This window comes from Ammospiza nelsoni, chromosome 8, assembly GCF_027579445.1.
Source record: "Ammospiza nelsoni isolate bAmmNel1 chromosome 8, bAmmNel1.pri, whole genome shotgun sequence".
NCBI classification, from domain to species: Eukaryota; Metazoa; Chordata; class Aves; order Passeriformes; family Passerellidae; genus Ammospiza; species Ammospiza nelsoni.
The window spans coordinates 11,397,525-11,425,010 of NC_080640.1; the positions used below are offsets into that span (position 1 = coordinate 11,397,525).

At 41.1% G+C, this 27,486-nt stretch overlaps 1 protein-coding gene across 2 annotated transcripts in view; it reads right to left on the reverse strand.

Moving 5' to 3' along the window:
- The window catches only part of SORCS3 (sortilin related VPS10 domain containing receptor 3), a 262,549-nt gene that overhangs the window by 12,058 nt on the left and 223,005 nt on the right, over positions 1-27,486 (reverse strand). For both annotated transcript variants that reach the window (XM_059476918.1, XM_059476919.1), the window contains 7 exons: positions 20,967-21,084; positions 19,456-19,589; positions 15,201-15,314; positions 13,939-14,110; positions 9,623-9,809; positions 6,490-6,623; positions 1,785-1,908 (listed from right to left, as the gene is read on the reverse strand). In XM_059476918.1, coding sequence (XP_059332901.1) covers positions 1,785-1,908; positions 6,490-6,623; positions 9,623-9,809; positions 13,939-14,110; positions 15,201-15,314; positions 19,456-19,589; positions 20,967-21,084 — 983 coding nt within the window. The remainder of the gene's footprint in view (positions 1-1,784; positions 1,909-6,489; positions 6,624-9,622; positions 9,810-13,938; positions 14,111-15,200; positions 15,315-19,455; positions 19,590-20,966; positions 21,085-27,486) is intronic.

Below are 27,486 nucleotides of genomic sequence, written 5' to 3' on the forward strand. Positions count from 1 at the left end.
CTTCAAATAAGTACCATTAATCATTTGAAAGAAGGCACTAGTTTTAGATCAAGATAAACCTGCCAGAGTATAAATGAGGAAATCCACAGAAAAGCAGGGATGTGCCAGCACACCATTTATGTGGCATCTTTTGTAAGAACTGTTCGTTCTTTTTAGATGGTGCAATATATTTTTAAATAAAACAAGTATCAAAGAGGACAGAGAAAGTCTCTGAGGTTCTGAAGGTTTAACCCAAAGTCAGATATATCAAGTCTTTCACTTTTGACCCCTTAGTACCATGTCCACTTTATGTTTTGAGCAAATTCTAATCTCAAATTAAGGATATACCTGAATAAATCTCCTCCACTGATAACACCAGAGCCTAGATTATGGCCTGGACCCATAATCACTTGACTAGGGACACAGATGAGGATACAAGTTTATCAGAGGACATGTTTGCTAAAGGCATCACTTGTTTATGTATTCAGACTTTAACTCATCACCAGACTGAAGGGCTGGAAGGATTCCTTCCTTAGACCAGGTCAGTCTGCAGCACAGCACTGGATAGGACTATTTGGACTGGATCCAAGTGGGTTAATTGTTTTGTAATAGAACCCAAAACTCTGGATCTTCTAAACAGAATGGCAAAATTTCTTCCAAGGTGTTTAAAAACAGAGTGAGGAGCTCTCTGTGGGACCTACTGGGGCTAAAGATCAAGATCACCTGTGGGTATCACTCTCAAACATATTTGATTCAGGTTTATTCCAGAAACTAGTGAAAGGATGGACATTTCCAAGAAGTAAACACTGCATTTTACAGTGCTCAAAATTATGGAGTAGAAGGTTCCTGATATTTGATAACAGCAAGTCAAATTATTACTAAATCACATTAACAAATTATTAAAGACTATTGAATTTCATGGCCAGACAATCAATAAATATCAACTTAGCTGCTGTTAAATCTGAGTATACAGTGGGGCATTTATTTGTATTTAATTACTGAAATAAGACACACACAGAGCAACTACACAGTGCTGAGCTTCAAAGTAGCCCAGTTATTTGAAACCCAGGTTTCTCAATAAAACTTGAAGTCCAAACAAAAGCTTGTTCTCAAATGCTGGATGCCAAAAACTGGATAAGGAAAACAAAGACTGGGCCAAGGTGGAAATTGCTCTAGAAGTCCTGGTCAAAGCTGCTGAGAGAGCCCTTTCATCCAGGATTTATCAAGCCCCAAACAGGGTAAGCTCTGCTGTCTGCCAAAGGGTGCTTTTTGAAGCCCGTGACATGCAGATATGGAAAGAATATAACAATACCCATGGGCAAGTCCAGAGGGCACACTCAGACCTCCAGCTATGAGAGGAAAGATGGGCCGTGATACCAACAACAGAGTCATTTCTGTCCTCTTCTCCAGAGCCCTCCTGACCCCTGTCATTTGTACATATAGATAGAGACACCAGTTGCATTTAGATCACCCTAATCATGTGCTGTGACTATTTCTTTCCACAGCTGGGAAGATGAAGGAAGGCAGCCTGGTTCAAGTGTTTTTTATTTCTGGTAGTTCCCTGTCTGGGTGTACAAACAGATCAACAGGCACAGGAGACACCAGCTACCCTATTAATGCTGAGGTTATAATTTTGGTTAGCTGCCCCATTCTATTTACTTCTGATTTTGTCATCATGACACATCTGAGCTACTCTGTCATCAGAGGTTCCTCCAAGCATTATCAAGTTCCTGGAGCTCATTCTGGATCAGCAATGACAGTCTGCCCTTTTCCCCCTGAGGTGTGATTGCAGAAGGCTGAGGTACCGTGCACTGCGATCTCCTTGGTGTCCTGGATGAGGCTGCTGCCCCCAGCAACCTGCACGGTGACCGTGTTCATCCCCTCCACAGTGAACGTGTACGAGATGCTGCTCTCCAGGGTGATGAGGGGCTGGAGGAGGCAAACACAAAGGACAAAATCAGGGTGAGATTAACTCAGGATCACAACATGCACCTGATTTATCAACCAGGCAACACTGGCCCTGCTCCTTGATACAGGTGTGGTGCTGCCAGTTTGCATATCCTGCTAAGGCCCAAACACCATCCTATGAGCAGTGTCCCACAGGCAGAGGTTTCTCTCATTTCAGTAAATGTTTCCTGAAATATTCTTCTATTGAACTGCATTGTATGGACTCCTCAGCAGAATACAGTCAGCAGTTGCAGAATGAGTGCAGTAGAATGCAGCACTGTACACACACAGCCGGCTCAGCTGCTAGATCTGCTGTACAAAACCCAACCTCAAATTGAAAATAAACCAAAGATGCAGATGCTTCTTCAAACAATCCATATTGTTCAGATTCAGGGCCAGTCTTTGCTTTTATGAGCACAAATCCATTCATCTCTCACAGAGCAACACTGCTCAGGTCAGAGTGAGGACATCCAGCATTGCGCTGTCCATGCTGTGAGTCTGTGAGCAAGCTGCAGCGACAAGCTGGCAAGCTATGCTAACCAGGCTGAAAGCATGGCATAATTCCTGCTGCCAATGCTGACTGTATGTGGCTGAGCAAGGGATCCACCCTGGAGCAGCCCATGGGAAGGGCCCACTTTGAAAAAATCAATGGAAAACTGTCTCCCATGGGAGGGATTCCCTCCTGTAAGCAGGGGAAGAGTGGGAGGCCTCTTCCCCCTGAGGAAGCATTAGAAGAGACAACATGAGATTAACTGATCACAGCCCCCTTTTTCTGTCTCCCTGCACTGCTGGCAAAGGAGGAGGCAGAGAATTCAGGAGTGAAATTGAGCCTGTGGAAAAAGGAGAGATGTGGGAAGGTATTTTAAGATTTGGATTAATTTCTCATTATCCTACTCTGATTTGATTGATAATAAATTGCACTAATATCATAAAGTCAAGGCTGTTTTGTTTTTTAAAAGTAATTAGTGGTGTTTCTCTGTCATTACTGTGACCTGATTTTGTCATATTTTATGTATCCTGCCCATGTGAGGAGGGGAGTGATAGAGTGGCTTTAGTGGGCAGCTGGTGTCTAAACAGGGTCAACCCACCACAAGTGAAAATCAAAGGTCCAGCCTTCACAGTGCCACTGATCTGACAGCTGGTCTACAGAAATAACTCCTTATTTAGAGAAACAACAAAAATGGAAACAGTGATACTAATCTCCATTGCAAAAGCACACAGAGGTCTAAGAGCACAGATTAAGCCATTATACCATTGCTGTTGTCCTTTCACTACGCTTCTAGTTGGTTTTCAAAGGAAAACTTCCAAATTTCACCTTCCAGCTCTCACAGTTATCTCATCATGCTGCCAGCCTGACTGCACTTCACAACAGTGGTCACAAAACCATTTTCATAGTCAAATCAAAATTTCTACCTGCACAGGCCAGACTGGCAAACACATTTCTCTCTCTCTCTAGAACACCACCTTCCTTAGACCCCCTCATCCATGTAAAAAACAAAAAAGCAGTAAAAAACAAAAAGTCTTATCACATGGCACACACAGTCCAAGGGCACCAGCTTGTGCCAGCCCTGCAGGCCTAGCTAACATTTACTGAGATATACACAGACCCTGGAGAAGCTGAATGGGCCTCTATCAAACTGCAGGGATATCAGCAATCCTCCTGGAGGTTACAGGTTGTAGTTCTGTGCAAATGCAGATAAGAGGATGCAGTCTGGCCTTTAAAATTACATTTTTTTCTTTTTGTATATGTGTATGCTGGACATTCCATTATCATGGATGATTTCACCTCCATCATGGAGTTTTAACATTCAGCCAACTCCTTAATTTTAATTCAAGAACCAAGACCTGGAAACTAACTCTAAATTAAATCAAGTAGTTTAAGGTTCATTTGCTCAAACCTATTAGACAGCTGGATACATCTATTAAACTGGACCTGTGTTAATCCAGGCAAATTGGCCTTTGGGCATACTGCAAAAATCAGTACAGTAGAAATTTAGTACAGGAGTTTCAGCAGGGTGGGGAGAGCAGTAGAGGAGTCTCAGCCAGGTCATTTGTGCCTAAGACAACATTCTCCTGTGCCCCAACACAGAGAGTGAGACTGCACAGTGACACAGACACATCTGGTTCTGCCTGGGATGGCTACAGGCTGAACAGGAAAAGAAGTTGCAATCCCTCAGCATGGATATAAAACATATCATCTAATAATACCAGTCACACTATTACACACCTCATCCTTTAATTCAGTGTCCCCATCTTTCACCTCTATACAGAACACCATAGTTTACTCATGAGTGGGCACAGAGAAGGACCTGACATGTACATTAAACATCCCAGGAGGAATTTTGATGTGATACAGACTGCTGTTCTGAAAAAAGGTGGCTGAAACAGTTATGTCTATGTCCCTTGCCATACTTCCGTCAGAGTTGCAGTACATTCCATGAGGTAGCTGGAGATAATGCTTGCAAAGACTGAACAGTGCTCTGGGTCTGAGATTTGGACACAGGTAAGTGGCACCATGTTTACTCTTCCATATTTCAGCAATGAGTACAATCATGCCAAGGTGTCAAAGGATCAGCTCCATGTTCAGCTATGTCCAAAGCACCGTCCCAAACACATCCACATCTGCTTGTACTCTACTGCCTATGGGTCTGAGATTTAAACTTAGAAGATGAAACAGTTTGTATTTCCAACCCGGAAGCAAGCACTGTGAGAACTGCATGGAAATCTTCAGCAAACACCACTGCTTTGCATTACCTTTTCTAGATTGCTTTCTATTTCAAAAAACCTTTTTTAAGGCCCTGTTCACCATAAACTTCTATAGTAAGGACAAAAACAATGGCAGGAAAACTCTACGCCGGAGGGCTTAAGCAGATGATCAAGTTATCAATACCTAAATTATCTTTCATGTACTTTAATGGTTCTCTGTGTGTTTGGCTCAGTTTGAGCACTGAGCCAAACATAGCTGAACTGTGACATGATTGTGCATGCCTGTATTTCAATGCAGTATAAACTATGTGGAATTACCTGGTACTTGCAATGGACTGGATGTGCATATGTGGGTGGTTGCCATAGTTCAGCTAGGGCACAGCAACTTGCCAAGTTACAGTAAATGGCTTTTGCTCCTGAGTTCTTCCACTGCCTCAACTCTGCTTCCACAAAAATCAGCGAGTTCTTACAGTGAGCTTCCTAACTGGATGTAGAATCCCAGTAGAAGCAGCGCTTACTGTTTTTATTTTGCCTCTATGACATTGTTGGCAGCTAGGGTAAGAGGTTAAAACTAAGCAGCTTTTCAAAGAGAAAACAAAATACTTGTGTATTACAGAGGCCTGATGAGGTCTTCAGGTGAGAGAAGGACGAGAATCTTGTTTGATGATCAGAAGGCTGGATTTATTGATATATGATATATAATACATTATGACTATACTAAAAAGAATACAGAGAGAAGTTGCTGAGGCTGCTAAGCTAAGAATAGAATAGAACAGAATCTAAAAACAAGAGAGTTCTCTGTCACTGTGTTCCAGAGAGCTTGCCCTGTGATTGGCCCTTAATTGTACACATGGAACATGAACCAATCACAGGTGCATCCTATTGCATTCCACAGCAGCTGATAATCATTGTTTACATTCTCTTTCTGGGGCCTCAGCTTCCCAGAAGATGAACAAGTCCCAAAGAAAGGATTTCTATGAAAAAATGTCTGCGTCACTTGTGTGCCTATTTTTTATCTCAAGTTCCATATTTTATGTAAAATCCCCGTTTCTTTCTGCTGCAATCTCACCTCACTGCACACCTTCAATTGCAAATGTAGACAGTGACATGACTTAAACTGCTTTTGTAAATAACAGCAGAAACTACACTGTGAAATTAACAGCTGTACATTTCACAACTGTAAGAATGGAGAACATTGCCTTTCTCACTGCTAAAGTCTACAATAAAAACTGTAGCTAATAGGCAATTCTGCTCTCTCCATTTGAAAGCATGATGCTAACCTGTATTTTCACTTATTTTAACTATTGCTGAAAAAGCTCATTATAATACATACAGTGACAATACACATCATTTGAAAATTCACTACAAAGAAGTCTCATCCCCCTCTCTAACATAGCCAGACTCTTCAGCTTGAAATTCTAGATACAGCTGTTTATCTGAACACCAAGTGCTTCAAAGTACTGTGTTGGAATCCAGCATTATGTACTGCACACTGGCACATAATGGAAACCCCCTGGTTATGTGAACACCAGCAGTTTTTAAACACTGTGTTGAAAGCCAGCATTATTCCACATATAGTTCAGTTAAGTTGCAAGTGAATGCTGGTAATAACAGTGGTCTTCACATCCCAGTAGGGCTGATAACAACCAGATGGAGAAAGTAATGGCTCCTAAGAACAACACAACACAGAAGGAAACAAATTCACAAAGGTTGAAGTTCAGATAATGACAACCCTCTTCAGCCAAGTTAAAAACTAAAACACAAAACAGAGAAAGGCAAGAAGTTTTTATTATGGCTGAGAGAGTTCCCTGACTGTTGTGACAAGCTCAGGAAGAAAAAATGAACCAAAGGGTGTACCTTGGTGCTGTTGCCAAACCACCAGAAGTAGGTAAGTGTGCCTGCCTGGCTGGGCCAAACTACTGCAGTAATGTTGACATCCTTATTTCTGATGGCAACAAAGGGAACACTCAGATGGACGTGCTCCACTGGACCTGTGGGAAGAGAGTTCATTATTAAAGGCTTTGAGTTAAATCCTCCCTGCACAGTCGTGAACAGCAAGGATCTTTCCTTTAAATAAATCAAAAGTCCTATGTCAGCAGTGACAGTCTAGTGACAGTCTATTTATATTTTAGAAATAAAAGAGAATTTCAGCAGTCAATGAAAACAGAAAAAGACAATCAGATTTAAAAACACTTTTCCCCCTGCTATTATGCACATTTTCCATAGTGCTAATTTTCAGAGAGCGGCAGCACTATGTTTAGAAGAATTTTTTAAATGCATTTTGTAGAAAAACAATGAACTGGTTTTGTATTATGCAGTGAAATTGCTATTGAAAGCCAAAAGGGTAGGACACAAGAAAGGGATAGGACACAAATGAGAAAGAAGGTTTTTTCTTGAAAATATAGCCACTGAGCTACTAAGATTTGTGGGAAAATCATTTTAGCCAAAATGGCTTAAATCTGGTTATATAAGAGTCATTTATAACTTGATTAAATACCCCAAACAGTTTTTTTAAAAGGTCTCCAAAATAAAAACTTATGATTTTGGAAATCCTTGGTATCTTTTCGATATAGGCCTGACCTTAGGAAGTCTTTGGGGAGTCAGTTGCCCCTGAAACTGAAAGAAAAACATCAGGAACCACTTGAAAGATGTGTGCATTGGCATAACAAAGCATGTAACTGTCAGAAGCACTTGATTCTGAAAGACTTAAAAAATAACAAAGTACCAATGCAAAGTTGCATCTAATAAATGCAAATGCCCAGAATAAATCCAGGGCATGAAGCCCTGAATTCAGAAGGCAGATCCTCTCTAGAAAAAACAACATGTGTAAAAAACACTGAGGTTTTGTTTGGTAGTTTGTTTAAAGCTTCTACTATCTCCATTGTGTTTCTTCTTGTTTATCATTTGGTTTCGCTGGTGCTGAATTTCAGCTGATAACTGCTGCCCATCAGACAGTGTTACTGTCTGGGCAGTACCTTTAAAACACAGCAAATTGACAGACTATCCCTGTGAGATGGAAAGGACAAAATAAGAAAAGTCATAATCTTTTCTTTTTTTGTTAGACATTCATTCTGGGAAGCAGGAAATTTGGTGATTTTAACTGAGACAATCCTCTTGTGTTACCTCTCAGCACAAAATGGGGACATTAATCAGTTCTCCATCTACTTGAATTACAAAGATTGTGGAAAGCAAGACCTGTTCTTCTACCACTGGAACATAGAGCTCCAAGCACAAAAGGACCTTATTCTTGCTTTTGGCACCTTAAAATTTGATCTTTTTTTTCCCCCTCTTTCCCAAGAGATCTCGATCAGCAAGTGACTCCTGAACTCTGACTGCAGGAAGTACTTTGAGTTTGCAAGAACAGCAGATTCCCCTAAATATTTTGTGACAGTGCGTGTAAGAAGAAAAGCACTAATATCTTTGCTTCTTTTAAATTTCTAGTTAAGCTGCTTGTCAGCAGATTCCAGAAAGCTGAAAAGTTAACTGGCTGCTAATAAATGCTAATAACTGGCTGCAGGGTAGAAAATTAATGTTGCTTGAGGCCAAGGAGCCTTTTCCTCTTTTTTTTTTTTAGCACAGGATCCTAGTACCAGAGTGATTGTGTAGTAAGAATGATTCTCAGGCATATTTTTCTGTACTTTTGGACTTCAAGGTCAAACCTCATACATTGACCAGTACTTCCAAATATATTAAAATTTAGTACTGAGGTGTCATTTTATTTCAGCATTATCATGAATGTAAATCCTTGCAAAATATTTCCCCAGAGATAATGATAATAAATTGGCTACCTAAGAATGCCATAAAAGTCAAAGGAGAGATCTGAAAGGTTGATGTAAAAAAGGGTGGAGCAGCAAAAGCAGGCCAAAGAATTGTTCCTTGTTGCACTGTGCTTTAAAATCCTCACCATGAAAAAGTAGTTCCTTTGAGAAAAATCAGATAACCCATACAAATCTGGTTGTTATTACCAGGTAACCATCACTTTTGTCAGCTAATGGCCCAAGGTGAAGGAAAAAACAGTTAATGCTCTAATAACAGGTTGTTAAGTGCACCCATGATTGACTTTGAGGGAATTATGAGCATAATAAAAGCTTCAAGGAACATTTATTCCTTCCTACAGGGAGCTGGAAATTAAAATGGAGAAAAAGTTCTTGAGTTTTGGAAATTTCTAATGTGCTTCCTTTCAGCAGAAAAGCTCAAGCAAAAGGCAGGATGTAAGACATTCTGACAGGTAAAGAGGGGAGGCAGACAAGGCTATGATCACCATTAGGGGCAAAATTGATGGGGTGCAGCTGAACACAGAAGATTTAATAGTCTAAGAGTAGATCAAAGAACTGGGCTCTTTTTGGTCTCATCCTACATTCCACACTCTCTGCTCTCTCCTGTGGCTTTGGGAAGTTAACTCAGAGCTCTGTATTTGAGTTTTCTCATGTGTCAGCTCGAGAGAAATTGCATTGATCTACCAAACAGGACAGAAACATCAGGGATGCGTGTCAAACACATGAAATGTGAAGAGCAGCACATTAGTCCTCAGTACATTCATATCTCAGGAAGCACACTCAGCATAATGCTTCTCTTTCATTAAATTAGCACTGTAAATGCTGAAATTCTGAATAAGTGACTCAAAATTTAGTAGTTTAGTCTAATCCTCTTGGAATGAGACATGTATTGAAAATAGATATCTAGACTGTGTTTCATATGCTGCTTGGTCTCCGAGCCTTTCAGAAAACCCAACAGACATTTTCAAACTTTTCTCCATAACTCTCAGAACTGCAAATATACTTGTTTTAAAAAAATCCTTCCCTTTCCCTTCATTCAATAAAAGCGATTTAACAAGTTAGAGGAGTGCCTAGAAGCCCAAGCCTTTGGAAGAGCATGAGCTGCACACTTGGGTCTGTGGGTTTGCATCTATTCTTGGGCTCCATTGAAGCTGCAGGGACTTTGAGCGAGGTCAGAGTTTGGCCCAAGGAATCTGGCAGGTGGAAGTACTCACAGACCACGTGCAGGAACAGGACAGCAGTGTCTGAGCCCAGGCTGTTCTCTGCAAACGCCGTCACCTGGAAGATTCCAGCACTCTTGTACACGTGCCGGATGCCGTCCTCCACGGGGCTGAAATTGGCATAGGACACTGCAATGCCATCTCCAAAATCAAGCTGGATGTTTGTCCTTTGGAGATCACCCTACAACAGAGAAGGCTGGAGTAGGAAACTGGACTGATATAAAAGGATTTATATTGCCCTCCATCCCACTTGCACAGATACAAAGGAGTAACCTCTCAAAAAAAGCCGAGCTTTGTTCTGTCATTCCCCAAGGTGGCCAGACACAGACAGCAAAACACCAACACCTCATCCTAAGGCAGCTAAAACAGGTGACATGAATCATCTCTTGCAAATATCCTCCCCTGATTTTACAGCGTTTACAAGACCAGTTTCAGCTAGACATGAAGCTTCAGGATGGCTGAATTTATGCAGGTTGAGTCCCATGTTGAGGACTGACAGATTTTTTTTGTCTAATGTCAGTCAACACAGAGACAGGGCCTGGATACACAGGAGAATGAAGCAGATGATGAGAAAATCTCTTCTAGGACTACTGTCAATGACAGTTATTAAATGAAGGAGGGAAAAACAGACAAGAAATTCCAGCACCACAGCTATTGTCTGGGGACAGAAGTTGCACTATTTTAGTTTAAATCATGCTTTAAATCACTGTAGTTGAACTGTAGAAGTGTCTGTTATTTCAGTTTCTTGGAGCCTTATTTTATACTTGCCCCAGCTGACTAACGTAACACAAAAAAAAGGCTAATTTCAACAAAGCTAAAGCCCACTGCAGTGATTTCACTAAACTGAAATAAAACTACAACTCAGATTAAATCTCTGTAGTTTTAGCTTTCTGCATATATATAAGATGTGTTGTGCCAAGTAATTTCCTTTCATCAAAGATCTGCACTGTATTCACTGGGGGTGAAGAAGATATCACTATATTTTGGAGATATTCCGAGCCCTGAAGGGCTGAAGTCAATCCCTACATATATTGAGGATGTGATCTGAAAGTTTAAAAACGAAAATTAAAATCTCTGCTCTTAAATTTACCTTTTTTAATGGGAAATACAGAAATATTTTACAGTTGTCTCATAAACCCCATTATAGCTGTAAATGCACAGGGAGAACATACAAGAAGCCAGACCACAATGAAGCAGGTCCCATGTGTAGAAAATCAGGACCTTAGCAGCCCCCACTGAATTTATCCTCCTCATAGACTATACCTGCATGAAGAATCAGAGTGCAGGAAGGGTATTTTTCAGATGTCAATTTACTTTGAGTATATACTTGGGCTCTTCAGACACTCATATAGTCAGGATTATTGCATGTAGTTTTTGAAATATGGGTATTTGATTATATATGTTAGCTCTCTCTTCCTCCTTGCTCCATTATTCCCCTGCCAGGGAGCCAGGGGAGTTTTGGCTATTGACTTGATCAGGGCACTGTTTTCACCTCTGCCCCACTTGGACATTAAAACTTCAGTATAAACCAAAGAGCAATCAGAAAGGACTAAAATGGTGGTGACACTAAAACGTACCTATTATATTGAGTAGTCAATAACATGCTTTAGACAGAGAGTTTTTAAAGTCACTCTAAAAAAGTCTCTAGCAGGAGCAAAATTACCCTCTTGAGGTATTCAGTTATTTGATAGAAAGGCTCCCACAGCTTGTTAAACCTTTCAAAACCACTTCTCAAGGGAATGCACTAAGACCCCAAGTCCATCTCATATGGAAGATACTGAACAGAGGATAAAAATTTGATCTGGGCTGGATTCATCACTGATGACCCCAGGCTGAAATCTCTTTCACCAACCATGGCAGCTCATCTCCCTTGCCTGGCAATTCTCTTTTCTATTTCTTTCTTGCCTCTCCAATATGATTCTATCTGAAATGAGACCGTTTCACGCAGAGAAGCGGGAACAGATTTGTCATGACTAAACAGTGGCAGATGATCTTTTCACCCAATTATGAGCTGGGTCTTCATTGTAAAGGCTGCCCATCACACTAATCATGTTTTCTTTCTCCTTTCCATACCTCTGTATCCAGTATATAAAATACTAAACCAAGCATGTTAGTCCCACACAGAGATGACAGATATTCTGGAGTTTATAAATATAAATGGAAATAGAAGGGAAATGAAGGCATTTTAAAAGGAAATAGAAATCATTGCTATCCATTTATATTCAAGAGGCATGTTTTTTTGCTTTAAGCCCCATAAATAACGGAAAGGGAACAAGGCTGTCACCAAGATTGGCTCTGAGTATGGAAATCAGTGAACAGATGTGGTCAAGAACACAACTCCACAACAGCTATTTGGCAGTCTAGTATTTCTTTGTGATCAAAATCAAACTCAGATTTAAAAAGTCTAAAAATGTTATCTCCTCATGTTCCCTTGCATGTATACAGTCCAAATCTCAGTCCAGCCCCATATTTCTGAAAACACAGAAAAACCATCAGTCATTCTGCATTTATTTGTCTGTAGTCATCGCCACACACGTATTGTGAAAATCATTGTAAAGAATCCTATTGAAGTTAATTCTATAAATCCTGAGAAATTACGGTTTTGATTAACTATTATGAAGTCTTCATTTACCACTGAATACCTCTAAAGATCAGTCACCTCCATATATTGAGGGTGTGCACTAGAAGGCAGGAAAGGGCTGCTGGCTGATCAGGGTGAGTCTGACACAGCTGAATGGACACCACACAGATGTACCCACAGGAGGGCTGGTCAGGCTGCTCTCTGGCTCAGAAGGGAAGTGTAAACATATGTGCTAAACTACCACCAGTAAAGAGACTGACCAGAAAAGGTGGAGAAAGCTAGGAATGAATCTGTATGGCAGCAAGGTAAGTAATAATTAAGACCTCTACAGAAATTATTTCTTCCAAGTCATAAAGAAATCCTTGGTCACAATTCTTCTCAGGTTCACACTAAAAGACTGGAATAGCTTTGTCCAAAATCTCAGTGTTCCTTTTCTTTTCTTCTTGAAATTCTATTATTTTATGAAACAAACTCAACACACAACTTCCTGTGGAATAAACAGTTCATCTACAGAGACATATTCCAAAGAGCCTCTTCCTTTAGAAAAAACCAAAAAAGGTTGTTTCAATGAAATGTTTTTCTAACTACCATTATTTCTCAACAACAGACATAAGAGTGAACACCTTCACATATTTATTCAGCTGCCTCTTCAATCTCTAAATCCTTGCAAAGATTCCACTCTTCAGCTACCTTGACTGCTGCCTTATTCCCCATCTGTTTATCATTCTTCATATGCAGCAGTTCTGCTTGAGTTCCTTAATAAATTACTAGTTGACTCCTAATTTTTAGATTATATCTGTTCTTTTCTGAACTCCCACTCATAGTGTCTACACAAATTGTCTAACCATGTCAAGTCTGCAGAATAGAAAAGAAGCAGCAAGCAGACAAGAAATCCCTCTTGTATAAAAGCAGAGCATGCAGGAACCCCTGAGGAAGTAGTAAAGAGGCCCTGTCAGATTAGTGTGGTCCCACTGAAATACTTAGCTACTATATGAGAATTTAATCTAGTGTGAGAATGTGTCTGTGTGTGGGTGGTCTGCCTCAGCTGTCTCCAGGTACTGCTCCAAAATAACATACACAGGGCAGAAAATGTGACAAAAACCAGCACCACCTCAGTCCCTGGCCAGAAGAGCCTCAACTTTTTGATGCTTTTGGCAGCAGCATGGCCTGGTGTCACTTATGCTACTGCTGGCTACAGAGGGAACTGTTCCAATAGATAACTACAATAGATAAGGGCTGGGGCTAGAGCTGCTTTGAGGAGAATCAATTCCTACTGCAAAATAACAATGTCCCTCATTGCTCCCCATGAGAACATGTTCCCTACTGTTCTTAACCTTTCCCAGAAAAGCTGAAGTTAAAGCTTCGCATCCAGATACAGAATTTTGGATCACAGAAACACCACTTCTGTCTCATAAACTCCATAAACTGCAGTTTACTGGAGGCAGCAAGAAGTGAGTGGGGAAATAAATTTTTTGACCACATCTATCTTTCTTCAGAATTATCATCACTGATAGACAAGATAAGCAAACACCTTTGGTGTGAACCAATATGACCTGCTTGTATGTGTCACTACAGCCTTCAATTCTCTTGAATTCCTTAAGTCTCGTAAATCTCAGGACCATTCACCATTTCATGATTCCCCCTTGATTACTATTTTCCTCTCAGCAGCTTGAAAAGCAAAGGAAAAGAATGCCAGTCCTGCCACACAGAGAAAGGTTCACTAACACACCTCTTCCATGAGGATGATGAAGGTGGCGTTGTGCCCCTGCTCCATGACCAGCTTCCCATCAGAGGTGAGGATGTGCAATCCCCGAGGTGCTTTTCCAGGGCATTTCTCCATCTTGGCCATGTACTTCTCTCTCAAGCCATCTGTGCAGTTGTTAGACACAATCCTGCGGTACCTGGGGAACAGGAACAAAGGACATTGGGCTCAGACAGTGGTGGAAAAGTTCCTTTGTTCTGTTTTTGTTTTGTCCCTCCACATTAATGCATGGTTTTTTCAAAGGTTAACTACCTGCACGATCCCCTCACTGAAAGGAAGGCTCAAAGAAATTTAATGTTTTGTTAAGTAGGAGAAAGCCAAACCAATCACAGTTGAACCTTCTCCAGAGATTCTCAGCAGCATCACTGAGAAGAGACACATTGTGGAGGTGAATTACTCTGCCTTACTAAAAGGCAGAGAATTCCTCCAACCCAAAGCCTGCAGGAGTGCATCCTGCATCCCAGCTTTTTAATGATACCATTTATTAGGTCTTGTCTGCCTCTATTGGGCTAGAGGGCACTTGAAAAAATATGTCAAGAGCTTTGAGCAGTTCAGTTTTAAAATGATTTGAGGTATGGGTTTTTCTCCTGGCTCTTCTTGGAAGATGTTGGCTAAACAGCAAAACTCAAGTCTCACAGCATTTCCTGAGTGATAGTAGAACATTTGCAAATTGATGCTGCCATAATAAACCAACACTTGCCATCTGTTCTGGGTTAGACCAGGAGAAACCAGCTCATGAAGCTTGTCTGAAATGCAAGGCATTGTATGTACAAAGTGAAAATGGCAGAGGAAGAAAACATAAAAGAGACTAAAAATTGCTCATTTGAGCCTTCCTAGAAGCTGATATAAATAGAAGCAGTAAGATAGTAAGAGGTTCAATAAAATACAATGTGAAATACCTCAAACCTGTCCTTTTAAATGTTCAGCTGTCTCTCAGGCAGACCTTTTTGATTTGTGTTTTAATTTTGCAACAAAGGGGAGCTCCAAGTCTAGGCTCCAGGGATCACACATCACTTGATAGCAATGCAATATCTATGTGTCACTTATGCTAACGTGCTTCTCCCCCTCTCTGAGAAACAAGGCAATTTTCCATACAGATGCTGTTGCAAACACCACCTCGTGGATAAGACTGAAAAAGACCATAATGGGATGCAGAGAAAAAAAGAACTATCCAGGTTCTCTTGTCTGCTGCAGTCACCAAAACCAGACAGATTGCAAGATGCACTTACCCAGTGCTGTTCCAGTAGTTCTGTCCAACGTTGCAATCCTTGGACAGGGAGGATGGGCTGAACCAGAAGGCTGGGATGCACTGGTTGTTGCTGTGCCTCTCATATCCATAGTCACTGTGGAGAGAAGTCATGAATCCACCACTGTAGCCTCCACTAGAGTTAGCCCAGAGTTTTAGGTGATGTCCCCAGAGCAGGTGTGTGTTGGTGGTTCTCTGCTGGGATGGCACAACATCACGGATTGGGCTCATCCAGAGACAAAGCGCTGGACTGGTATGAGATGCAGGAACACAATTCACTGAGGGCATTTGATCCCCACAGCAGCAGAACTACCAAACTTGCAGAGCACTGCAGGACTTGTGCTTCATTTGGCAACAAAACATGACAGAGATTCAGAAAGAGTATTGTATTGTTTGTTTCTATTTCTATCAATCTCTGACTTAAATGTCACTTTTTGGGTTCTTTTGGTTTGTTTGTTTTTTGCAGCCTTTGCTTTTAGAATGAACCAGGCTAATTCTAAGATCTAATGTCACTTTTTCACAACAATGGCTAGGAATATAAAACACTAGGACCACTTCCTGAGCAACTAGCCACAGTATGTATATTTATGTATGTTAATGGACTCCCTGGCTAAGCTGTGACTTGAGGGGAAAAAAACCAGCTGATGTTTTTCCAACACTAAACTAAAACACAACCAGCTTTGTAGTCTAAAGATTACATGGTATTGTGTCCCACAGGGAAGGCAATCCAGGGTATTGATTCTTCCTTGGACCACCTAAGAATGGAATTGTACACAACCACATCCAAAACTTCTTTTTACAGCTGCCTTTGTGTGCCAATACAATGATGAAGAAATAGGATTAATCCAAAGCTTTCCATAAGTTTTAATAGGGTCTGGATCAGGTTTCAATGTGTAGTCTTTATTGACAGGCTGGATTCAAAGGACAAATAAAAAGAGATTCTGGATTTTTGCCTGCAGCAAGTTAACAAATGCCAACATGCTAAATCTCTGTGAAAACACAGACACTACAGAAGGCACTGTCTTGAAAGAATTCTGTACCCTTTAGGACACTCTGAGTTTTATCCTTCCCCTGTTCAGAGCCTGAACTGCCAACAGAAATTCTCTAGGAAGAGCTTTGGTGAGACAAAATTGTGCTATGTCCCCAATGGCCCAGGCTGCTACTGTTCTTTTTTGGAGGGCAAAAATTCTGTGAGCTACTTTAAATGGCTTGGAGATTCCCTAATGCTCTTTCTCTCAACATTCAATTTAATCATTCTCAGTGGGTCCGACCTGCACAGTCAAAAATGCCTGGCAGGGACTTTGTAATTAAAAATATTCAGGAGAAGCTGTACTTTGCCCCAAAGAAGAAAAGAGCTGCATAAATATTTAATAAAATTAAAGACAACATTGCTGTGTGCCCTCAAGGTTCTGTGCTTGTTCATTAACTTCTGGTAAATGTATATTAAAACCTCACATGCTGCCCACCTTCCCTCTCACAAGCCCCAGGGTTTGCATAAGTTAAGGAAATAATCAAGTCCAGCTGCTGTGCTGTCTTTCTCAGGAAACCTATCTTGACAGAGTAAATAAAGAAGCAGAAGGAGGGAAAAGAAGGCTCAGTGAGCAGTTTAATATCACTTATGAGCTCCTTCTGCCATTCTCTCTGTTAGAGAAAGGCCAGAATTTGCTTCTGGAAATGACTGCAAGGGTTGGCAGGAGTCACCCCTGATCCTGACTCATATGGATTTGTTGAACTGGGGCATAATCATGATTTATGCCCCTGAATTTTAGATCAGCCTTTTATCTAACTGCAGGGAACAGCTCTGCAGCCATGAGGCAGACAGGGGCAAGGGCACTGTGACCAAATGGGAGGGAGCACAGCCCCCACAGTGTGTGCTGAAGGGCTCCTGCAGCTTTTTGTCCTATCCCCAGAGCCCTTAAAGGCAGGTGTCATCACAGCAAGTGGCACGGGGTGCTCCAAACCCAGAACCAGCTCCAAACCTTCTTTCTGAGGAAGCAGAGGGCCCATCTGGCAGCATTTGCTGGTCACTGCACTCACACAGTCCTGGCTGCTGGCCCTCCTCCTTTCCCTGACACCCACAGGACCTGCCCAGTTCAACCCAAGGCACAGAGCAGTCAGGGCTTTCAAGAACTGGCAACCGGGAGCCCAGGCAGAGGAGGCTGAGTGGACATTTTTCCTTGAAAGGGAAAGAGTTTTTCCTTGAAAGAGCATCAAGTGAAAGTAGGAGCGGTCCTTTCACCCATCCTGTCACCTCTCAGTGAGCAGAGAAAAGGCACTTGTCAGCATCTCCCCTTCTCATACTGACATCCCAAGGGAGGCAGATGAATCTAGAATATATTCTGGAATACCCTGTATCTTGCAACTGAGTAAGCAAGTGTTTCATCCTTTAGAAATCACAAATCAGAGCACAAGATCACCCTTCCTCTCTGAAAAATCACTTTTAAAATGACCAAGTTCAGTGCCGCACTTGCAGCACTGCCAGTATTTTCCTCAAATGGACTGTCTCACACATTGTTCCAGTCAGCCCTGCTGAGTAGCATCAAAATTCACCATAAAGTTTCTTCTGATTCTCCATCACTGGCTGTAACAATTTTGCAACTGGAAGCTAGTTAACAATTCTGTTGGCAGTGCAGGCTCCGAAACGAAAGCCAGCTTGTTGTCCTCTAATTGCATTTCCTCTGCAGGACTGACAAGTTTAACAGCAATACCCTCTCATATTAGGGGGAAAGTTAATCAAAAATGATACTGAATGCTTGCAAGGAATCTGTCATGTGATTGAAAAGGTGCATTCTGATGCAGACCCTTTTCAAGGCAGCATTTAGGGCCCATTTAGCTGCCACAGCTTTTCACTTACAGCTTGGAAAAGACAAACTTCCCTGCGAAAATATAAAGCAGGTGAGGAAAAGACAGTGTAAGGGAAAAAAACCAAAACCAAACAAATTCATTAGCATCTGTGGAGAATGGTGCTGGATTCACCCCAGGGGCCTATGCCAATGCCAAGGGCAGATACTGCAAAGCAAGGCAGGTCATCCTGCAAGTTCCCATCATGAGAACAAAGGGGAAAGATCTCATGAGTAAAGATATGGAGTCTCAGATGTAATCTTGACATGAGGAACAAATTAAATACCCTCCAGATCAGATTAAAATTTCTGTTCTAAATCCCCAACTCACTCTTAAAGACAAACTACTACAACATTAAAGAAAATACTCTAGTCAATACTTTTCTTAATTTTGCTGCATTTTACTATGTTCATGTCAAGAGAACTGTGAGCCTAACTCCAAATAAATGTACAGATCTCATGCCTCACACCTCTTCAGAAAGCATTTGAAGGTAGGTGAAGTGTTCAGGAATAACACCAATACCAGTCAGACACTGATGCTGAGTAACCTACTATAAAGATTAAAATGTTTTCCCAGCTGATCAGCTTTCAGGGCATTTTGAATTCCATTTAAATGACATTCTGATCATTTAAGCTGAAACGTGACAGACATTGACAGTCTTAAATCATAGAAATATTGCCTATCACGGGTGCCAGGTAGGAATTCCTTGGGCAGAGATCCTGACATGCATTTTCCCATCTCCCATCTCTGACTGTCAAGCAATTGCAAGCAGTGTCTCATTTCTCCCCTGCTTTATTTTTAAGCTGCTTTCAAAGTGACCTTAAAGCAATTTGAAAATTATGGTCCCATTAAGTTAGAAACACCAATATTTATGCAAAACAAGTAGTTATATCTGACAAGGGTGGGCTGTACAGTCATGTCACAGAAGCCCTTTCAGAAATTTCTCAATAAAACATTGTTAAGAAGCAATAAACTGTTCACAGCTATTCAAAGGAATAATGATAAAAATGTGCATGTTTTGCTGGCTTGCCCCCTAGGAAGTCAATGACCTTGGGAGAGAAATACCCTCCCTCTTCTGAAAGGAATATATTTTAAACCAGAAAAGTCCTGGCTGTCACTATTCTGGAATGACAGACATAAAATGTCCACCAGTACTTGCAATTATTTTGCTTTTAAATTCCAGACTTGGATTTCTCATGGAAATGAACAAATATTTCCTGCAGAGGAAGGGGAAGCCTCCTTCACTCAGCAGGTTTGGGGGTCACATTTCTGCTATATCGTGTGATCACAGCTATAAAGCTGCATGAGACTCACTTCTTCTGCAAGGCTTTCTGTCTGGGTAGTGTTTCAGGACAAAAACACAGCCCCTGCACAAGTCCCCAGAGTCACATACTCACCACTCAAAGTCTCCTTGGCCACAGACACATGGCTCAGACACCACAGTTTGGGAATAGTCCTGACCTAGGGAACACTGGGCTCCAGGCTTGCGCTTTTTATAGATCTTCCTCTCCCCCATGACACAAGGCTCCCCCTTCATTGGCCAAGGAACAAGAGGAGAAACACAGTTGTAGTGGATGAAGCACTTTTTCAAAAGACACAAAAGGCAATGAAAACAAGCATTTATCTCTGGGAGGGTGGGGAGTTACAGTCCTGCTCTTTTGTTTCTTTGCAAAATCAAAAGTCTCCTTGGGAGGACTCATGAGCACAGTGTGCCCAGCACTGAGCTGGGATGCCAATGACAATGTGCCCAAAATGCCGGATGCCCAAGCCATCACACCCACTTATGTCACCTTTCAGAGGGCGTCCACCAATATCTAGTCCTACGAATTATCCTGAAAAGACAATGGGGGTATAGGCCAGGGTTTCTTCCATATGTCAGATAAAGTCGATTTTGATGTGTGTTTCACTGGGCTTTTTGAATGCAAAGGTTTCCAAGAACACTACTGGGAGTAGCTAATCTAAAACAAACATTTGACATCTAGGTGAGTTGCTATAAACAGAATTTTCTATTTTGCAGAAGTATTTAGTTTGCATAGAAGTAAGAAAAAAGACCTAATTGAAATACTTCTCTTCCCTATTAACAGTGATTCCCAAGATTGCTGCGTGGTTACACGTCTTCCCTTTTCTTTCATTAAAATGATTTTCATTTATTCAATTCTATGACTTCAATTATCTTATCCTTGCCAAATTAATGTTCATTTCTCATTCATGGACTTCATTCAGGACTGTCACAGTGCCAATGGTTTTGGCTCTAGTTATGTTACCCTGCAGGCTGTGGGACATCATACTGGTAGTCAGTAACCCATAAGTAATCTGCAGAGGTTATTGACCTCTCAGTTATAGTTCCTTCAGGACCTAAATATATCCAGCATGACAATAAGCCAGTGTATGAAAAACAAAGCATGCATCCTTGAGTAGGAAGAAATAATGTGGTTTTCTCTGGTGTCTTTTATTCAAGAGCTTTTCAGATTCAAGGGTTTTACAGATATTCAAGAGTTTTACAGATACCTGCAGGACCTGCAGGATGAATAAATGTTTTTATTTTCATTTTTGAGTAGGGGAAATAAGACGCAAACTGAAACAAAATTATTTTCATGAGTCAGTGACAGAGCTACAAAGAATTCAGTGTCATCTACAATTCAATCATAAGGTGTCATTTTACACTGCCCTAAGCATTGAGGCCAAAAAGATCCAGCTAGTGCAATGGATTATATTCCTAAAAATAGAAGGTAATCTCCTGAGCTTGCCCATAGATGCCTGGCCCCATGTTTATTCATGCACATTTTTCAAGGGATGCAAAAAAAAAAAATCCATATGCTTTGATGTAAAGAACAACTGCATTCTCACTTGGAAACACAGAGCAGGGGAAAAGGAACCCCACCAATGTCCCCCTGGAGAGTGGGGATACCTGGTTGTGCAGGTGCCAGGTCTGGTAGTCATCCTTGGTACACCTGCGGCTGAAGAGAGATTTGTAATCCACCTTGACCAGCTGCCACTCAGAACGGAGGCTGAAGTGCCCAAAAACTCTGAGCAGGGGAGACAAAAGAAAAGAAAGAGTCAGCCAGACTCATACTTCCATTCAGCAAATAACAACTCATGAATCTCAGCTGCAGAAACCAATACACAGTGTTGGAGCTTAATGCCAGAAAATGGTATTCAGTCATGAATAATATTTTCCTGTTCTTACAACATCCCAGGAGTGTTTAGCCTTTTCCTGGCACTGGTACACAGCCTGTGTAGGAAGATCTTCCCCTGACCCTAGCATCCAGCAAAATGGAACCCAAGTCTAATCACACTTATTGCAATCTTTAGAGGACAGTACATGTTATTTTTTTATTATTCCAAGTCTTTCACTAATCTACGTTTTTACCCAAGCCACTTATGTGATTAAAAGTTTTCTTCTGATTATTCCAGACTAACAAAGAAAGAGGAAGAAAGGCAAGATTTACAAATTTTCCTATGAAATCAAAAGAGAAGCAGAAAACAAGACTTCCCCACACTGACTGTAATTCAGATCCTGCTGTGTCCCCAGTGTGCTGCCATTATTTATTCTAGCTGATCTTGGTTTACACTGTAATCATACTGAGTTGTTGGCTTTGCTCTCCACTCACTCCCTCTCTAGTCTGCACCAAAATTGCTCTTCATTTTGCTGCTCTCCATGAAACAACAACCACCCAGGAATCAATCATGCTCTCCCCTGGAGACCAGTCTCAGCTCATGGGGATCAGGGAGACAATGGTGGCTGGGCAGTATCTGAGGGTAGGAAATGGTGGGTTTGCTGTGGACACCTGTCTGTATCCAAGTTCTGCCTCACAAAGGAGCTCCACTAAGCTGACAAGCAGGAAGGACACAATACAAGGAGAACCTGGGTGCTGTCATGAACAAGCAGCTCAGGTTAGGAGCGAGCAAGTGGGGAAGGACTCGTCTGGTAAAATGAATTTATTAGGTAGATTGTTGCTGGCTGTCCAGAACCATTCTTACTGTAGGGTAAGAATTGCAGGGTATCCATGATAGGAAGCACCATGGCATTCAGGCCATGCTACAGGAGAAGCTGCAATTCCTGTTCCTCAGCACAGAAGGCACACCCTGGACCAAGAGAAACCCACAGAAACCAAAGCAGTATGGGGTGCCAGAGCACTGGGAGCAGGAGGGAGAAGGGAGGAATGGGAAGGAGCATGGTCAGGGGATGCAGAAAGCCTCCAGAACTGTACTCAATAGGAGTTCTAACTGCAGTTCCCCTCCCCACTTTTCCTTGGCACTGGGTGTGTCCCATGTGCTCTCAGCACATACAACCTTGTTTGTGCTGCATGACTGAAACATCAGTCCCTGCAAATCAGCAATGCAGCGAGCAGAAATCTTTTAGTCCAGCAGATTTACACCAGTATAGGATTTTGTGTTTATTACATGGAAACACAGCAAAAGAAACATGACCAAAGATAAACACTGGCATAAACCCAGAAGAAGACAAGGCTGGAGAAATCCAACGCTTTGCAAATCAATGCATCTAAAATGAAAATCTTTCTCCTCAGATTGTCCTTTAGCTAACTGTCCATCAGGAGGGCAAACGGTTTCTTTGTGGTTTACAAAAATGCACCAGAATTACTTGATTTTTAAATCTATTTTTAAAAGCTTTTAAACAATTTCTTCTGCCATGAAAATCAATGAAAAAACCCCAAGATTTTCCAAGAGGAAGGCAACATATTGGCATTCCAAAAGCACAGAACATCAGATACTCTTTAATTAAATGATTTCAAAGAAGATCTTTGTGTATAATTGCTATAAATTTAGATGGAAACAATACTACACTAAATGGAATTAGAGGAGTGTTAACAGAGAGAGGTTTTCCTCTGCACTGCAGAGATGGTTCTGGGTCAGCTGATTCCTAAAGTAGTAACTTCTCTAACCACCCTCTCCCTTCTAATAAAAAACTTTTTAAGGCTAATCAGTCACAGTGGAAGAGACTTCTGAGATAAGAGCAGCAGAGAAGCCACCAAGCACCTGCACCCTGCTCACCAAAGCCAAATGCCACCAACAGCATGGCGTCATTGGCCAATGCCACAAGCGTCGTGTGACAGCTCAAGATGAATTTGTTGTGCATTTGAAACTTCTATCAGTTTCTATAAGCAAGTACAAGGAATGGAGGACAGTGCTATGTGATCTGTGGGGTTCCAAGGTTCTATCAAGCAGCTTTTCTTGGAAAGTGATGAAAGTCTTCATTGTTTGTGAAGGTTAAAAAGAGCTAAACAAGCAATAACAGGGCACAAATCCCAGCTGAACAAAAACAGGTGTTGCAGCTGAGCTCCACTTCCTCAGTTTTATGAATGACATCACTGGATGTTTTTCCATAGTGGCCAAGATGCATGCACAGGACCTCTCCCATCATATCTGTTTTGAAGTAGCCAGGTCCAATAGAGGCTTGGGCAGAGAGCAAAGAGCTACAACATTTTAAAACTCATAGTGTCCAGATACCAATAAGTGTTTGGCACTAAATGTTCCAGTTCCTACATATTGGTTTCTATATCAAGAGCAAAGAAACAAAAGAAGTTCCAAGGAAAGAGATGCAAAAAGAGATTGGTGGGGCCTTATTTTTCCCTACTCAACCGGTGAGTGCTCACATCACTTTGAAGATCATTCAACTTATCTGATTCCCATGTGCCTTCATTTCCCATTTACTTTGGTCCCTAAATAAGGGAGGTGGATTTTTTTTTTAATAAACATAGCTAAACTATCAAGATAATACAGGGAGAAAGGAAATATAGTATAAATACTAGAAATTTTGCTTCAATAACTTTCCCTACCATGGTCTAACTGAAAGCTCTTAATTGCTTGTTGCAAGCATAGAAAACAAGAGAGCTGGATTTTCAAGGTCCAGCTTTGAAAAGCCAACAAAGAAGGTATATTTTGATTCTTCCATGTAAGTAGTCTGATGGGGAAGTCCTTGAGAAGCAATAAATACAAGAGCCCAGATGGTATTTAAATGGAGTCAGTTTTCTGACTAAGCTCAATTTTAAAAAGGTTCTCCAACCTAAGACTCAGAATGGTAATTTACTGGCTTTAGACTGCATAGATTTTGTTCTATTCCTCTGAGTTACAATTCCACATAAAATCTTAGCTAATAGGACAGCATCTTCTCAACTGGCTCTATGCATAGCTGACAGTGAAATCATTGCTAAGAAAACAGAAAATGCTTCCCAATCTTTTCTTTGGAGAAACAAGGCAAGGCTTTTATTGCCAGGGCTGGATATCATTAATTTGCAGAAAACTATTAGAAACATGGAAATCAATTCTGAAATGCTTACAGTTTCATGACAGAGTCATTTTAGAAATGATCATTGCTAATGCTGCTATAATTATATCTTTCATTAATTTTTTAAATACACAGTAGCTTACAAATGCAGTGTACACTGCCTGGATAACCTTGTACAGGAGCTCTTTAAAAGGCTTTTTACATTTACTCAATGTTCTCTTTGCTTTTGCCTTATCATTCCTTGTATTGTTGGTAGCTGTGCTTTTTATGTAATTCAATCCTGCTCATTCCTGCCAGGTCAACAGAAAGAATTGAGGGTCACAAGATAACTCACCTGCCTCTGGTCCATAGATTCAATCCCTGTTACTGCTCATGGTGTGAGAAACAGACTTCCTCAAGTAACAGCTCCCACAGGAAAGGCATCAGCTGTATCCATGTGGATCTATCCCTGCTGGCAGTTTCAGATGAGCTGCCCAGCCAGCTATTAAAATGGAAATTCTCCTGCCTCAATCAAGTCCACTTCTGTAATTTCTGAAGTAGATTGGTAGGACACCATATGGAGCAAGCAAGCACTGAAGCTGCCTGTACTTGGCTGGTCTGGATAAAGAAGGAAGATTTGCCCTTCACCAGCCCTCCCAGCCCCTTTGTGTGACACCTGCTGACCTCAGATGTGCCCAGCACTGAGACAGAGGACTGGAGGTGCCAAGGAAGGAAGAAGCTGATAACACCTAACAGCAAAAGTACCTTTCTTTCTGAGGCAGTTTTCCTTCACTGGACATCCACAAAGGTGAGAGACATGAAAAGTTTGGGTGGTTTTATTGCTTCTCTCAATGTTCCTTAGGGACCTCCGAAGCCAGATTTTAACAAAATTAGGCCCCACAGAATAGACTCTAAGCATTTTTAATAACTAAAAATAAAATGAAAGCAAAAGGATATAATATATTTGGTAGACAGCATCTTTTGAGATGAACTACAGAAGCAGATGGATGGATCAACAGAAAAGTAAAGCCAGAACTAGAGAAAGAGAGCCAAACATATACTTTAATTGATAATACTGAGAGAAAAGCTAATTGCAGTGTCATCATAAATAGACTGTTTCATTTATAAAAGCCTGAAACCAACCTTGATTTTATTTCCTTTTATTTTAAAAGAAAAATGCTTGCAGAGAAGTGTCTTAGCAAGCAAAATATCCCCAATAGTAAAATCACCCCAATTAGTGAATACTTCAGCTGACCAAAATCTGTGCTATTGTTTAGAGAATGTAGAATGGAAGAAAGTCAAGGAACATCACTATCTGATTTCAGTTTAAAATCCTTCTTTACTTACATCTGTGCATCTAATAGGTAGTGCCAGAAGTAGAAATTTAATGGGCAAGAACTGCTATGAAGCACAATCTGGAAGAATCAACTCCTGGCAGGAAAAGAAGCATGTGTTGGTCTGGGTTTTGTTTGTTTTTTGTTTGTTTTTTGGGTTTGTTTGTTTGGACTATTTTTGGTTTTGTGAGGGTTTGGTTTGGTTCTTTTTTATTTTTCTAGTCCCTGGAGAGGAAGCTCTTCTCTCACTGAAACCAGAGGGAGCCCCAGATCTGGAGCAGTGAGCAGGTAATTCACCACAACTGAAGGGGCTCATTCTCATTCTGATGTCCAGCAGAGGAGCACATGTTGCTACTGCTGCAATCTTAACAGATATTGTCTCACTCATAATTGCCTTGATTCCTTTGGGATTTTTCCCCACAAGCCAGGCTACCCTGGTCCCCCATTTCCTGGGAGATGGTGAGCCTGTGCTAGAGTTGCTGGCTCAGTGAACACTTAGAGAATGTCCTGGTGCATAGATGTACCTCCTTAACTTGTTGATATTCATGTCTTTTGAGTCAATGAAAGAAAATGCTGACAATCTCACATAAAGAAGAGGGCCTGTTATGAAATCTGGATCTGGATCCATCTCTGTGTAAGGAAGTAGCAGTAAAATGAGACAAACTCCTGCATGCAGGCTGAGCTGACAGGCCAAAACCACACAAACAGCAATGGAACAGTTGCAAGTTGTGCTGGTGGGACCAGATTTTATGAATAGATGAACTATCTCCCCATGAACTAAACATAAATCATGACTTTAGAGAAAACCAAATGGGCTGTGTAATCTCCATTTTTTTTAACTTAGGATTTAGATGGAATTGGCATTAAAGGAGGTCACTAGTTACAAGGAAATTGGATAGAAAGGGACTGAGACAAGGAAGTAGAACTTAATTGAAAACACAAATCAGCAATTAGGGAGAGCAGGAGAGGGAGAGTTAAACTGTCTCATGCCTGGCAAGAGGATGCAGGGAGTAAGAGACTGGAAACAAAAGAAACATAAAAAATGAAAGATGACACTGGAAAGCCAGGCAATTGCCAACAAAAAACATTGTCTAATTTTTTTCCTAAACAATAAATACTGTTTCTAAGAGCCTCTTTGGAGCTTTTAATTCAGTTGCTTTTGGCTGACATGTCAACTAGGAACAGTAGCCTGAGGGCAATGGGTGATGACTCAGGGTTGCTGTACTTCTGACTGTGAACCAAAATAAAGTAAGAAAACCAGCTATTTTGTTTTGTTTTGTTTTTTTTTTTCTAGAAAGAAGAGATGCATTTTCTTCCAAATAAAACACACCATCCATTTGGGTCTAGATTTTCAGTTGGTGCAAATTAGTTTAATTTAGACCATCTAAATAGACCCTCTCAGGTATAAGGCCTTCCACTGATACTATTCAGAAGGAGAAAAAGCAACAGCAGTGAAACTATCAAGAATGAACCAACAGCAGACAGCAGCATGCATCAGGAGAAATTTGTTCCAGAAAATCCTGGTCTGTATTCTATTTCCCAAGGAGAAGGGTCACAGAAGAATTTCACATAATTTCTCCTGCAAATTAAATCTGAGGGATGTGGTTCATTTCCCTGAAACTGAATGTCATGACATCAAAGTTACCCACAAGAAAGAAATTCAAAGTGTTGGCCACCAGCAATCCATATTGAACTGGTCATGAAAAGCTGCACCACTGCCAGATTTCAGGTCAGGAGAAAGAGAGGACATGGGGCAGGCAGAGTTTCTGTGAACTACAGATCAAAACCAAAACCTTGCAATAAAAATCCTACAGTACAATCATGGCAGATTCTTTCCCTCAGCTTTGGAAAACAGTCCTGGTATTATT